The sequence below is a fragment of the Ceratotherium simum genome, chromosome 16 (assembly GCF_057802395.1).
Source record: "Ceratotherium simum simum isolate JZ-2026a chromosome 16, ASM5780239v1, whole genome shotgun sequence".
In the NCBI taxonomy this organism is placed as follows: Eukaryota; Metazoa; Chordata; class Mammalia; order Perissodactyla; family Rhinocerotidae; genus Ceratotherium; species Ceratotherium simum.
This window is the reverse complement of record NC_141915.1, coordinates 29,505,223-29,519,654: the sequence shown is the minus strand read 5'-3', so window position 1 is coordinate 29,519,654 and position 14,432 is coordinate 29,505,223. Positions and strand designations below refer to the sequence as shown.

The 14,432-nt window shown below is 47.9% G+C and overlaps 1 protein-coding gene across 1 annotated transcript; it reads right to left on the bottom strand.

Annotated features, from left to right (window-relative positions):
• Positions 1 to 701: 701 nt before the first annotated feature.
• Positions 702 to 12,878, bottom strand: MKS1 (MKS transition zone complex subunit 1). Its single transcript, XM_004434765.3, has 18 exons — positions 12,789 to 12,878; positions 12,255 to 12,364; positions 11,096 to 11,166; positions 10,254 to 10,409; positions 8,818 to 8,915; positions 8,501 to 8,629; positions 8,123 to 8,227; positions 7,346 to 7,454; positions 6,730 to 6,786; positions 5,601 to 5,643; positions 5,301 to 5,366; positions 3,742 to 3,812; positions 3,310 to 3,379; positions 3,098 to 3,205; positions 2,284 to 2,417; positions 1,686 to 1,768; positions 1,503 to 1,600; positions 702 to 1,404 (listed from the first exon to the last, which is right to left on the bottom strand). The coding sequence occupies exons 1-18, from the start codon at positions 12,866 to 12,868 to the stop codon at positions 1,313 to 1,315; spliced, it is 1,680 nt and encodes a 559-aa protein (XP_004434822.1). The 5' UTR covers positions 12,869 to 12,878; the 3' UTR covers positions 702 to 1,312.
• Positions 12,879 to 14,432: the final 1,554 nt, after the last annotated feature.

The following is a 14,432-nucleotide window of genomic DNA, read 5'->3' as shown; positions in this document are numbered from 1 at the left end:
GCTTCCACAGGAGTCCATGCCAAGCCTCCAACCTTGGAGACAGGGAACCTGTGGAAGACCACAAGGCTACCTTCTCCCCCGTACTGTGCTGATGCTTTTGCTGGCCACAGCTCAGAGCTGGTTCTTGGGCTGGGAGTGACAGCTGGGGCTCCCAGCAGGAACGAACCCTCCTGCCTTGGGAGCCTCTTAGGTATTAGGTCATGCATCGGGTCCAGGTGTAAGGACTTGTGAACCAAGCAACGAGGTCTTGAGGCCCAGGCAAGAAGAGTCAGCTGGAGGGTTTCCAGCCCCTTTCTTCTATTTCCCAGCTCGTTCCCAGCCCCTGCCCATGACTGGGAGGCCACACAGTCCCAGCCTCTAGCCACCCCACAATCTTTCTCTGGAGCCTGCAGGCTAGGAATTATGCTCTGCTTCTACCAATAAAGCACTGCTAAGGGCAGGAGCTGGATTTCGCACTGGTCTGGGGAGGGCGTGACCTCAGTCCCATGCTTTGCTCCAGATGTTTAAGAGGAGTGCTGACAAGACACAGCTGGCACTAACCTCTAAGCCTCTCCTGGTGGCTGAGCTAAGAGCATCAAAAGAACACTCTGGAGTAGGAAAAGGCAGAAAAGGGGATGAGCAGTGGCATTAAGGGCCCCAACATTGAGGATACCTCGGCCATGACAGTGAGCTGAGCAGACAAACAGCCGACAGAACATCAGTCAGCATAAAAAGTTTTTATGTACAAAAAACACAATAAAAAGATACCACCGAGCTAGCAGAAAGGACTGGGCACTACCTTCAGCCTTCATTTACTCCAGAAATAAGTTGTATCTCAAACGCAACAAGCCCCAAGCAGGAGGATGAGGCTACCCTTGGAAAGAGGATGCCGAGACTCCCGGGCCAGGAATTTAAGATCTCTCTCGCCTTCCTTCTTCTTTCTTGAACCTCCAGTTGTAAAAAATGGTTGTGGATCAGGAGGCACCTGCAGCCCTCTGCTACTGAGACTGAGACGAGCCAGAAAAGAGGCTGTGTCAAGGACAGAACTAACTATGGGGTTACCCCAAACTCGTCTCAAACCAAAAAGTCTACCTCGTGATGCCCACTTGCAGTAGCTGAAACATGAAGCGGGAGACCATCTGGGGGTTACGGGGTCTCCGGCTTTATTGCCACCTGGCAGGGAGAAGACCCTGCTGAAAACTAGGCAGAGGGGCCAGGCTGGGACTTTCTTAGCAGGTCAATGTGGTCTCTAATAAGAAAGATGATGGGGCAGGGGGGCACCGGCCTTAGATATCACTTGTCCTCTTGCACAGGGGGCCAGGGCTGCAGTGAGCTAGGAGACCATGGTTCCCGAAGGGCTCACTAGGTCCTGGGGAAGGCTTTCTCGGGCCTCCTGCATGCGGCGCCGGGCTCGACGGAAGGCCTCTGCAAGGGAAGCAAATACAGTAGTCAGCTACTGGTGTGGGGAGGAACACGGCCCATGCTGACCCTGGATGGCCAGGTTGGGAGAGAGGGGAACCTACCCAGCACATTGTGAATAGAACTCTGCTGGCTGAATCCTTCCAGACGGTCCAACACACTCCGCATCCTTTTCCGGAGGGAACTCGACTCCATGAAGGCCCTGCAGGGGAGTCCACCACACAGCCACAGCTGCTCTCCAGCCTTCAGGGATAAGGAGCCCCAAGGCAGAGGGCAGGGTGACTCACCTGGACTGCTGCAGACAGTGCAAACGGAAGGTGACACTGCCTGTGGTCTCGGTGCGGAGTCCAAAGCGGCTCAGACGCTTCCCCTGTAGCACACAGTTAGATAGCATCAGGTTTCTGTGGTTTCTAGACCCCAGGCACCATGCTGGCCTCCTCCCATTCTTGGGGAGAATAGTTGTCTTGGGGAAACCACATTCCAGCACCCAGACTTCATCACCTCAGGGCTAACGTTGGGCTCCCAACTGTAAATCAGGGAACATTCCAATCTCATTTGAGAATAAGCAGTCTTACAAGCTGCCAGTCCTCCTCATCTCTGACGACTGAGACCTCAGTGATGGGCTGGAAGGAGGGACCAGTTATTCTGACAGAGACTAGGGGAAATCTCTAAGTATATTATTTTCCAGAGATCTCCTAGGATAGTAGAGTAGATATTTGTACCTAGTTCAGGATGTGGCCATGACTTCCAGCTTAAGCCACAGGAAGGAAGGGGCTAAGTAACAACAAAGCAATGAACAAGGGACCTTAACTCAGATCCCACCTTCCCTAGAAGAGATACGAACGTAAGTTCCCAGCATGAAGTCTCTGCAGAGACAAAAGTCACCTTGAAGGTTCCTGGTATCCGCACGTATGAGAGGTCCTCCAGTTCTAGAGAACCGCCAATGAAAAACCTCTTCAGCTCAGCCACCGTGCCAAGCTCCATGGGTCTCCACGTGGAGACTGTCAGGGTGTGTGAGCCTGTGCAGGAAGAGGAGAATGGGGTCAGGGCCAGAAAGGGCATGTGGTCCCTCACTGACTCTCCAGTGATGACACAGTCCCAGCCACCACTAAAACACCTAGTCTGCTGACGACCTGACCTCTGGTGAAGGTTATCACGGTAGTTTAGGGCACCCGTTTGGAAATCAATCGGACAGAAATCCAAATCTCAGTGCCGCCAGTTATTACCTATGTACCCAGGACAAGTTTTTTAACTTCTCTGAGCCTCATTCTCCTCATCTAATAAAATGGAAATAACAACACCTAGTGGGTGGGAGAATTAAATGAGAAGCACTTAGCACAACGCCTGGCACACAACAGAAAATAATGGCTATTATTTCAAAACGAACACTGATTCATTGAATGCACATATGCTGAGAGCCCATTTTGCCACGCAGCTTCTCCCTCAGAGCCACAAGTCAAATCAGAGGAGCATGGAGCCAATACTGGAGACGCTCAGGCTGCTTAACTTCACACTCAGCTGTCTCTAATGGAGGGGGAAAAATCCCTCAAAAGGAGCAAGGAATCTTGTAAGTTAAATGCTTCTAACTCCTAATTATCCTGACTTCTCACTGGAAGTGGTTGAAACTTTTGGAAACGTTAGTCTTGTTCCTAGGAGCCAGGGCACATGAGCCACGTGAAGGGCAGGGACAAGAAGTCACCTGGGGTGGCAGGCAGCATCACAGCCCCATAGCCTTCCACACGATACCTCTGCCAGAAGTCCAGTGAGAGGACCTCACAGTAGAGCACAGGCCACTCTGGGAGAGCATCTGGGAGCAAGGGAGAGAAGAAGCCAGGTCACAGGAGGCCTTCACCAAGAGAGGGCACTGCGTGAGGAGACTGAAGGCCTAGGATCAACTGCTGAGCTACTCACCAGAAGATTCATCCTCGTGGAGGAAGGAGGCCTCAAATGTGAATGGGTAGGAGAAGTAAGCCACCTTGTCCTAAAAAAGAGGAGTGTTATTTTATACGCAGAATCATGGGGTGGGCAAGGCCTCACTTGGAATTTGTTCTCCCTGTGGCCAATGACAAGGTCACCTTCACAAGGGAAAAACAAAAACTATCACCCCAGGTAGGAAATAAGAGGCTGAGAGGCGAAGGGATACCCAAATACAAGCTGCTACCATTCTCAAAAAGGCAGAGAGGACCCCTCGACCAGGCAGCCCTGCAGAGCCCACAGAGAGGGGCCAGACTCAACTCTGGAATCCTCCCCAGAGGGCATGGCTGTCAGCCCAATAAATCTTCAGATGCCACCCTAGAAGCAGAGCCCTGTTTCCTTCCAGGTACCCCCTCTCATTTTCCATACCATTCCCAGGGATTTGGTGGCACAGGTCTGTGTTATTCCAGACAGCTGCTGGAATGCCGGGCTTGACCAGTCTGAAAGCCAAAGACCAAACATAGTGAGTTTACCTGGGAAGAGGGCAAGTAGTTGAGAAAAAAACAAAGCTCCTTTATCCCTTCATTCACTCATTCACGCAATCAATCATTCATTTAACATCACTGAGTATCTACTATGTGCTATGACAAGTCATTGGGGATATCTTGGTGACCAGATAGAAAAGATCCCTGTCTGTTACAGACCTAACATTCTAGTGGAAGGAGACAGACAACAAACCAACCAACAAGAGACTAGCAGGTAGTGATAAAGGCTATACTAAAAATAAAACAGGGTGAAGGGACTGAGTGACCTGGAGGCTCATTTAGATTGGGTGGTGAGGAAGACCTCCAGAGGTGACACTTAGGCTGAGACCTAAACTCAAGAAGAATCAGTCATGCAAAGATATGACAGAAAGGGTTTCAGACAAAGCAAATGGTCCTGAAAAGGCCCTATGGTGGGAATGAACTTGGCATGTTCAAGAACAGAAAGAAAGTATGACTGGAATGTTCTAAGGGAGAGAAAGGCGGGGCTAGCTTATTCAGGGCTTGGAGTTTGGATTTTACTCTAAGTGGGAGGGGAAGCTGTTGGAGTTTTAAGCTCAAGAGATATACAACTAGTGTACATTTCTAAAGGCTTAATTTGGCTGTCATGCATGTGGCAAATGAACTGTAAGAGGGAGCAAGAGAGGAAGCAACAGGCTACATTAGAAACTTAATGCATCGGCCCAGGCAAGAGATGATGGTGGCCTGGAATAGGGTGCTCGAGAGAAGAGACAATTCAGGACATTTCTTGACGACAGAGCTGACAGGAATTGCTGATGGAATGACTGGCTGTAGGGAGCTAGAGAAAGTGAGGAAACAAGGATATCTCCTAGGTGTTTGGCATCAGCAACTAAGTGGGTGACATTGCCATTCTGCTAAACGGGGAAAACCATGAGGTAGTGAAACAAGAGGGGGAATCAAGCGTTCTTTTGGTCATACTAAGCAGAAATGACAAAGAGGTAACGGGCTACGAGTCTGGAGTTCAGAGGAGAGGCCAAGGCTAGAGACAGAAATCTGGGAGTCTGAGACATATAAACAGTATTCGAGCCATGGGATGGATGACACCACCTAGAAAGACTGTAGAGAGAGAGTAACAGAGGGCCCAGGCCCAGCCTTGGATATTCTAATAGTTTAAGATCAAGAGAAGATAAAGAATCAGCCAAGGAGGCTAGTGAGCCACCAAGGAGAGAAAAGAGACGAGCGTGGAGCCACAAGCCAAGAGAAGAGTTTCAGCAAGGAAAAGTGAGCTGTGTGAAAAATGCCTCTGAGAGGACAAGTAAGGTAAAAGCAGAGAAGTCACCATAGGACTTGACAACTTGGAAGTGATCTATGACCTTGAAAAGAACAGTAACAGTTTTAGTAGGAGTGGGGAAGGAAGCCTTACCAAATGCCTCTAGAAAACTGTCAGAATGGGTTTAAAGAAGAGACTTAGAGAATATTACTTACTAGTACTCGGCAATTCCACAAAGAAGTGGACGTAGAGATTGTCATACTCATAGCCTTGGGCTGAAACTAAGAAAACAGGAAACTATTTCAGCTTATTCTCCTACCACCCTTAGCACCCAACCCAATCCTGAAGGGCCTACACACTTCTGGGAGCAAGTCCCTCGAGGGCCAGGAACTCTGTGTTTCCAGAAAAGACTCACAACTGAGTTTCCCAAGTACTGCAGACAACCCAAGGCCTCCACTGAGGCAGGTGGGCACTTGCCCAAGCATCAAGAGATCTCTGTCTGGCAAGACACTTACCTACCTCTCCATTTACAAAGAGCCGGAGGGCACCTGGGACAGTCTAAGGTAGAAAGAAGTGGGAAAAGATCAGGAGGTCTGCAGGGAACCAGCACCTCTCCTCCAGCCTGTCCACAAATCCCCAGAAGACCTGACACTGGGATGTCAGATCCAGGTGCGTCACTACCGCAACTTCCTCCCCACCCTGCCACTTCTCCATGGATCTGTTTCCTTCATTTCTAAAATTTGTAAAGTAGAAAAAAAGTAAATAATTTAAAAGGCAGGGAGGGCAACACAGTATGGGAAATTTACAAGAACTGCCAAGGGAAGCAACAACAGGTGCCCTTTGGCATACAATGGGAAGCTGGAGACCCCGGTACCCTTTAGATGGCTGAGGTCAAGAAACAAGGGAGTTTCTTTTTTTAATTATTTGTGTTTCTATCTTATCTAACTTTTAACATTGAACATCTGTTGCTAATGCAATATAAAAATACTGAAAGTTAACTTTTTAGAGAGAGAGAGGGAGATCACTGGGTAATTCCATCCTTGTTTCCAGGTCTAGAAATGAAACTCCTGGAATAAGGGAAGACACAGAACAGGACCACAGAATAACGGACTTAAACTATTTCATTTTGTTTTTTAAGAGCTAAACTATTTGACAAACAGAAATGATGCCCCTTCTCTCTCTATGGGGCACTTAGGAAAACTAGCCACCTGAAGAGTGAGGAAGACATTTTTCATCTGTATATTTATTTTTAAAATTAATTATAAAGTAATACATGAGTGCATTACCACTGATAATAACTCAACACTACCTGAGTTTAGGGAATAAAAGTACAAACCCTTGACATATCTCTCTCACCACCCAACACCCATCTACCATCTCTTGATCCCAGCCCCTCCCCAGAGAAAGTCACCCATAGCATGTGTACACCCTTTCAGACCTTCTTCTGTACATTTCTGCTCTATATCAATACACAATGTTTTAAAACACACAACAAGGACTATAATCTGTATGCTATTGTTTGACTTCCTTTTTACACTGAAGAGTATGTCTCAGGACCTTTAAGAGAGGCACTATTACTCAGCTGCAGTCAGAATGCTCTGGCTAAACCCAGCTCACGGTGCTGCAGGAAGCTAAGCTACTCACCATCTCAAAGTCAGTGCCCACGAGGCTGTTGAGATACTCCTTGTGCCGGCCATAAAGCTGAGGGAACAAACCAAACCAAACTCAAGATGCGACCCCAGCCAGAAGAGCATTCAGTTCTGAATGGGAGGGAGAAAAGCAGTAATGGGAAACGCCCCAGAGAGCTGGAGGCGTAAGCATCCCAGCCACTGACGTTTTAAAGTGAAGCACAGCGGCTCTGGAGTCCGCTGGTCTGGGACCAAATCCTGGCTCTTACACTTACAGGCTACAGGTGACCTTGGGCAGACTGCTTAGCTTCTCAATTTCAATTTCCTCACATATAAAATGGTAATAATGAAAGTATTCATCTCAAAGCATTGTTGTACAGTATAAACGAAATAAATATGTGAAGTGCCTAGCACAGAGCATGGTAAATGCTCAAATAAATGGTCATTGTTGTTGTTATTATTATTATTATTATATGATCAAAAACTTGTGTCTGACACATCAGCAATGTTTCCTAAGTCAAGAGGGCCATTAAGAACAGAATTTGCAAATGCTGACATCAACCTCAGGCCTGGTCTCAGCTCCCAGGTGCTGAGGCTCATCCCTTTGGTACTTGGAATGAACTAGTTCTTACATCCTTGAACACACGTTGTTCCCGCTCCTCCTCCTCCGGCTGTGCGAGGGAGGACACGTTGTCGATCGTATACCTCCACAGCTCCTGCTTCTCCCCCTCAGTCTCAATTCTGTAAGGTCAAAGCCACAAAAAGACCAACTCTGATAATAAGAGATGGGGCCCCCAGATCTAGCCCAGAGATGAGACATAACCGGCCACACACCTCACTTAGAGTATATGATGACAAAAATGGCCAGAATGGTGACCAGGAGAGGGAAACAAAATGGCAAAGCAGAAAGGGCACGAGACTCGACTCAGAGAGTACAGGTTCTGGGCTCATTTCTGCCTTAAAGTCATAGTGAAACCCTAAAGCACAACATCCCTAGCACTCCGTTCTCTCACCTGAAAAATGGACAGGTGGGTCTGGATAATTTCTAATTTACAGTTGTTCTTCTAAGACATAGAGATGAGGAACAATCAGCCTGGAGGAAAAGATCTGGCTGAGTTCATCTCACCTTGTTCTGGTTAGTTCTTACATTCAGCAGCACGAAGAATTATTTTCACTTCACTACACGGCTGAAGTTATCATTTTCGAATTGGTGCAGTTGCACATTTTCTGAGAACAAGAGCCCCAGTATCCTAAGGGTCTATGACCCAGAATAGAATGTGAACCACTGCCTAAGAATTTAGAAGTTAGAACAGAGGACGGGTTGTCTGAGAATCTTCTCCACTAGGGGTAAGAAGAGAAGCCTAGCGAAGGAATGCCAGGCTCCACTACCCCTTTCTTCCTCTCCGCACCTGTAGGGTCCTTTGAGGCCGGTGAAATCAGGTTTTACTGTGATCACACCATTGCTGTCCACCTTCAGAGTACACAGGACATGTTCATACTTCTTATAGCCAAGCCTAGAAACCAGGAAATCAACACCAAGGTTCAGGATCACTGGTCCCAGCTCCAGGGAAAGAGGAAGAAGTAGTCAGCCCACATCAGGGAGAGGACAGAGGCTCTAGTGAGAATTATCATGGTAGAATACTTTCTTCTGAGTACAACTAAGAAGAAGAAAATGAAGAAAAAGTCCCTCCCTCCCATACTCCCACATGACTATAACAGGTAGGTGATGGTTAGTGAGAGATCATGAGGATGAGGATGTGAGCTGGGCAGTGAGAAGCTTCACTCACTTTCCATAGGGCCCTAGGTCTGCCATGATGTACATTGTCTGAAGAGGGGTGTTGATGACATGGTTGTTCTTGATGAACTCTTCTGAGGGTTCCCAGGTGACAATTCGTGACTTGAGGATGCTGCCCTCCCTGGGAGACACCACAGGAAGGGTCACTTCTCTGGCACCCCCTGAATAGCCTGAAGGAGGAACACAGAGGAGCACACCCAGGTGGAGGCCTACTGCAGAATGGGAAGCTCAAGTCGGTGGGCATATCGAGGACACCGGCACGAAGGACCACAAAGGCTCCCCAGAGCCCCCGTATACACTTGCACTCACATCCCTCGCTTGTCCTGCCGTCGCCGTCTGACATTTGCCATTCGCTCAACCAAGAATGATGGCACCTCGCTGGCTGCAGTGGTCATTTTCTGACAGTGCTGGGAAAAGAGAGCAGCCCTGTGTAACCCATCTAGTCAGGGCCACAAGAGACAAGTACCTGAAGGCAAGTCTTCCTTCTGAAACCTCATCCAAGACCTGAACCTAAGAGGTACAGCCACCTCACAATTACACATACTAACAGAGGGGAGCAGTGGCACAAACAACCCGCATAGGATTCCTACCATGCTTTGGTTTGCCCTAAGATTTTAGCTGTATGTTATCCTTCAGAAATGAGTTTATTTATGCTGATATTAAAATGAGTTTGCAATCCATACCAACGAAAAGTTGGGTGAGTTTGCCTGGTAGATGTTGACATTAACCAGGTAGTTGGAAGACGCCAAATGGGATACAAGTATTCTGTGATCCTCACATGGGTAACTGAGCGCTAACTGCAATTTGCTTTACTTTTCCAAAGACAACCCAAATTTTATATACTACCAACCCACTGCTTTCCTAATCTAAGCATCAATCTTTCAAAAACATTCATTTAACACCTGCTCCTTGCAGAGATCTACAAGGTCACAGACAAAAATCAGAAAATACAGGCTCTACTCTCAAGGAATTTAAAATCTCACTGAGAAGATAGAACATATTATACAATGACTGAAGAAAATGTAAAACAAGTCCACAAGGGTTTGTAGGCACAAACAAATTGAGGACATAAGCCATTCCCCATGGCTGTGCTGAATTCCTTTACAAACCCATATACTCAAGAGTTTTTTTTTTTTTTTTTTTTGTGAGGAAGATCAGCCCTGAGCTAACATCTGCCAATCCTCCTCTTTTTGCTGAGGAAGACTGGCTCTGGGCTAACATCCATGTCCATCCTCCTCCACTTTATATGGGACACCGCCACAGCATGGCCTGACAAGTGGTGCATCAGTGCGCGCCCGGGATCCGAACCGGAGACCCCGGGCCACTGCAGCGGAGCGTGTGCACTTAACTGCTTGCGCCACTGGCCGGCCCCTACTCAAGAGTTTTGACTGAATCTCCTGATGAATTTTATCTAGATGGTTCGAGACTCCACCCACCTATCTTATCTCATGATACATGGAGGAAGTCAAGCTGCTTCTTCTGGTTTGTAGTCTGTAAGCCTATTATTAGAGACACTGCCAGCTCCCCCAGGCCCTCCAGCAGGCAGAGAAGGGAGCAGCAGTCACACCACCTGCAGACTTGCCCACTCTACTCCAGCTTGGCTGCCAATAGCACAAGGCAGTTCTTCGACAGGCTGTCTGTTTCTCCCTAACAGGCTTCTAATTTAACACACAGAACCCAGTGAGACCAGAAAGCTAGGGGAGGGAAAGGAGACGGAAGCTATGGGACCTCCGAAAGAACAATACCTCCTCCAAATTGGTGTATCTATCAGAGTCAGTGTAGGTAAAGATTCGTCGGTTCTTCCTGCCACCCGAATTCTCCAGCTTCAGGATTTCTTGACGGTACTGATGATCCAAAGGGCTCTGACAGGCTGCTTCATTTTGGTACAGATCTACTTCAAACTGAGGTCACAATGAGATAGAGATCTACTGAGAATATGTCAAACTTTTTTGTGTGTGCGTGAGGAAGATCAGCCCTGAGCTAACATCCATGCCAATCCTCTTCTTTTTGCCAAGGAAGACCGGCCCTGGACTAACATGTGTGCCCATCTTCCTCTATTTTATACGGGACGCCACCACAGCATGGCTAGACAAGCGGTGCCTCGGTGCGCGTCCGGAATCCCAACCTGTGAACCCTCGGGCCCTGGAAGCTGAGCGCACGCACTTAACCACTGCACCATGGGGCAGGCCCCAAATATGTCAAACTTTTGTTCCTATAACTGTTTAGTCAAATCAGTTCTATAGAGCTAATGCAATTTGACATGTTTTCGTAGCCAACTCTCAATTTATCTAAAGCACTGGAGGGCAGGGGATCCAAAGAATGTTAGAGCTAAAAGGAACCAGGGTGATGGTCTCATCTAACTCTGCTGTTACAGACGGCACGTGGCCCAGAGGTGAAAAGTGCCTTACTCAGGATCATAAAACTGGGTAGTGGCAGTCACTATGTTACACTGCCCCTATAAACACAACAGGGGAAAGTATAAACTGCTACAACCTTTCTAGAAATCAGTTTGGCAGTATGTATCAAAGATCCTTCCCTGCTACAGCCAGGTGGAGGTAGACCTAGCAGACAAGTGACACCAGCTTACCTGGCTAAAGAGCTTCTCTTGCCACCCAATCACGACCTCCTCCTCTTCATCTTCATCTGGGCGGTGTCCACCTCCAAAGACAACAGAGTGCGTCAAACGTTTGAGCCAAAGCAGCACTACTTCTTGCTCTGTGGTTGGTTATAACCAAAGTCCCTGCTCTAATATTTGCCACAAAACCAGGTGGAGTTCAGCAATTTATTAAGCACTCACTCTACACAAAGGTTAGAGAGGCTGTGGACATGTGTAGAAGCCAGGATTAGGACCCAAGAAGTCTTAATTATGACTCTAATTTGAATAAAAAGGAGTCATGCCTTCCAGGAATTATTTAATGTAATTCAGTGTCAGGAGCTGAAATTTAGATATAGGCTGAAGAGCTCTTCCTCAACCCCAACTGTCTACATTTGCTAGAAAGGAACCCTGGCATTGTTATCCTTACTATCCCTGAAGCCATATATCTAGAATCACAAGCACTTACCCTTAGGAGACCAAGTATCAGGCAAGAAGAGGAAAGGCAAATAAATGATTATTTAAAGAACCAAATCTAATACACTCCTGGCTGGGTATGCCTTTTTCAGAGTTACATGCTTCACAACCATCAGCCCATACTTATGTCCAGGAATATATACGAACAGAAACAATAAAAGCAGAGAGAATAGTGACTTAACACAAACACACTGTCCTCGCTTCCTCACTCTTCTGGCTTCCCAAATAAGGAAAACCACAAGAGGGCAGTTGATGTTAATATGTACATCTTTCAAGCAGACCCCAATTTTAACATCGTTTTACAAAGTATTTGGATCATATTTTCTCTTAGAAAAAAATGCCACAAATGGTATTTACGTTTCCAGGCAGATTTATAACATATCTAAAGTATGGCCTCTGTTATTTTATTATATTTGACCACAATTCAGATCAGTATCTTGATGGCAGGAATCATGTCATATTCAATTGTCATACTCAACATAATGGAGTAGTTAAAATTGCCTGGGATTAAATCTGGCTTCAACATTTACCCAGCTGAGTGACCCTTGGTAAGGAACCCAACCTATCTATGCCTTTTCTCAGATGAGAGACCTGGGTCTACTCTGTCTAAGAGGTAACTACCGCCCCAGGCCCTTCTCCAGATCCCCAAGGGGCCGCATCACCACCATACACCCACTGGCGGTTGGGTGAGGCCTAAAAGTGGCCAAGTCTATGAGGTCCTTCCCGAGCTGGGCAGCAGGCTGGTAATGGAGGAAGCTGCTTGATGTGATTCTTTGCAGGTGGACTCTGTCAGGAAAAGGGAACCCAAAATACTCGTTACAAGACATACAACTAGGAGATGAACACAGAGCAAAGATGGAAACAAAACACAGAAGAGGGTGAGGCTACCAAGGTGTACTGGGTGCAGGCAACAGAGGGGGAGGTGAGCGGGGTGTGGGGTCCTAAGGAGAAGGGCGAGAGTGACAGAGTGTATTGGGAACACAGAGCTCCGAGGAATTTGGGAGAGGCAGGGTCTTAAAAGGGCTTCGGAGAGTCTGGAAGCTGTGAGTGCGGAAGGTTCCGGGCAGTGAGGGCGACGCGAGGAGAATGGGGAGGCAGTGGTCAGGATTGTAGGCGGATGTGGGTGCCTCAGCAAACGAGAAGTGAAGTTCGGGCTCGAATTATCTAAGGGCATAAAAGCACGGGGCTCTAGGTAGGGCGATGCGACTACCGGAGGCGCAGGTTGCGCACGGGGTCCCGAGAGCGATACACGGCCTCTCCGGTGTCAGTGCTCCAGAAGGCCTCCGCCATGACAGCTGCGACGCGCCGCGACTGCGCCGGAAAGCGCGTCGCTCCGTTCCCCCAGCAACGGAGACGCTGGGCTGGTGAGGTGCGGAGGCTCTGCGCGCGCAACTCGCGGTCAGCGGCGCCGCGCTGCCGCAGCCCCCCCAGGAGGGGCCCAGCCCAGGCGAAGCGTCTGTGCACGCTCAAGCTGGGGTCCTGCGAGCCAGCGTTTGCAGCGCGTGAGAACAAAGGTCGCTCACACCCAAGGCTGGACTTGATGCACTTTACAAATGAGGAAACTAAGGCAGAGCCATCGGCCCCTTTCAAATAGATTCAGAAATGGTGATGGGGACCAAACCCCGGTGTCCTGAGTTCTCAAACACTACTTGTTGCACCACATCACACTGCCTTCCACTGAGTGATCGGAAGCTTTGGCCTGAAAATCGGTGGATGTGACTCACAGAAAGCACCCATTTTTCCCAAAAAAGTCACGTAAGGTGATGGCACTGTGGGGAATCAGAATTTGCCACCCCAAAATGTGTCTCTTTGGCTTGATTATTTTGAAGGACAAAAGACCCTAAAGGAAACTTTGACCTTCCCCCTAATTGCCTAAAAGGCTTTAAGATAGAAGGACCTGTCCCAGCAAGGCGCTCTCACTGTAGATAATTCTAGGTGTGGTAGACAGGAAGGCATCTAGCAAGGGCCATTTTCTCAAAAGATCGCTTCCGTGTCTCATTGTCTGTAGATGGCCCAGCAAACATTTGCTTATCAAACATTTGTTTTTCCATCACCATGTACTTTGCCTTCCTCCCCCACAGTTTGGTGACCAGGATGGGGCAAAACTTAACTGGCTGGAGGCTGCTTGCTCCAGGACTACTGCAGCTGAGAGAGATCCTGGATCCCTGACAAGAGCCTGCAGGAGGTAAGAGTTCTTTCCAGGTCAGTCTCCCGGATCTCTGCCTGCATGGTCCAATGGAAGCGAAAGTGGTGAGTGTTTTTCCTTTTCTAAATTTAGATTAGCAGGAGAAAATATTGATGAAGCTAGCTTCTTGGCCTCAGCTACTCTGGGAAATTTGGTTTGAGTACTCATTGATTTATTTATTGATCCTTTTCCTCCCAGAGATAGTCACTATTTTTCCTTGTCTCTGTCTTTGTGTCTATGTCTTGAGAGCTTGGCTTTGTGACCTTTTTGGTCTCCACCATTCGGAAGATGCAGGTACTGGCATGCATCTTGGCGATCAGCCGAGTAGACTGGGGTCTGAGATGCACTCTTTGTCTGGCTGTATCAGCTCTCAGGGGAGTTTGTCATAAGGCATCCCACTTGCTTTCATAAGGGAACTCTGTCATCTCAACCTTTGTGGCTTGTTAATGCTGGTCTTACTGCCTGGGCAATGAAGGCCCTTGCTTTCTTAGTGTTTTTGTGAATGAACTTTCTGGATCTTGTGAGGGCTGCTTCTTTTGCACTATGTTTTGGGGATGGCTCCGTGTCCATGGTTAAGCCATAAAGGCTTATTGGTTTTGAAGCCAGGTACTTGAGGGTTACTGTAAATATTCAATAAGATTACTTTTCAACCTTGTTCCCTACACAGGC

What these genes read in the sequence shown, in the direction of transcription:
- MKS1 (XM_004434765.3), bottom strand. Translation starts at nt 12,868, where the DNA reads ATGGCGGAGGCCTTCTGGAGCACTGACACCGGAGAGGCCGTGTATCGC. An exon ending in CGGCAGGACAAGCGAGGGAT is followed by an intron (nt 8,630 to 8,817) that starts GTGAGTGCAAGT and finishes GGTGTCTCCCAG; the next exon opens with GGAGGGCAGCATCCTCAAGT. An exon ending in CCACGAGGATGAATCTTCTG is followed by an intron (nt 3,206 to 3,309) that starts GTGAGTAGCTCA and finishes CCTTGCTCCCAG; the next exon opens with ATGCTCTCCCAGAGTGGCCT.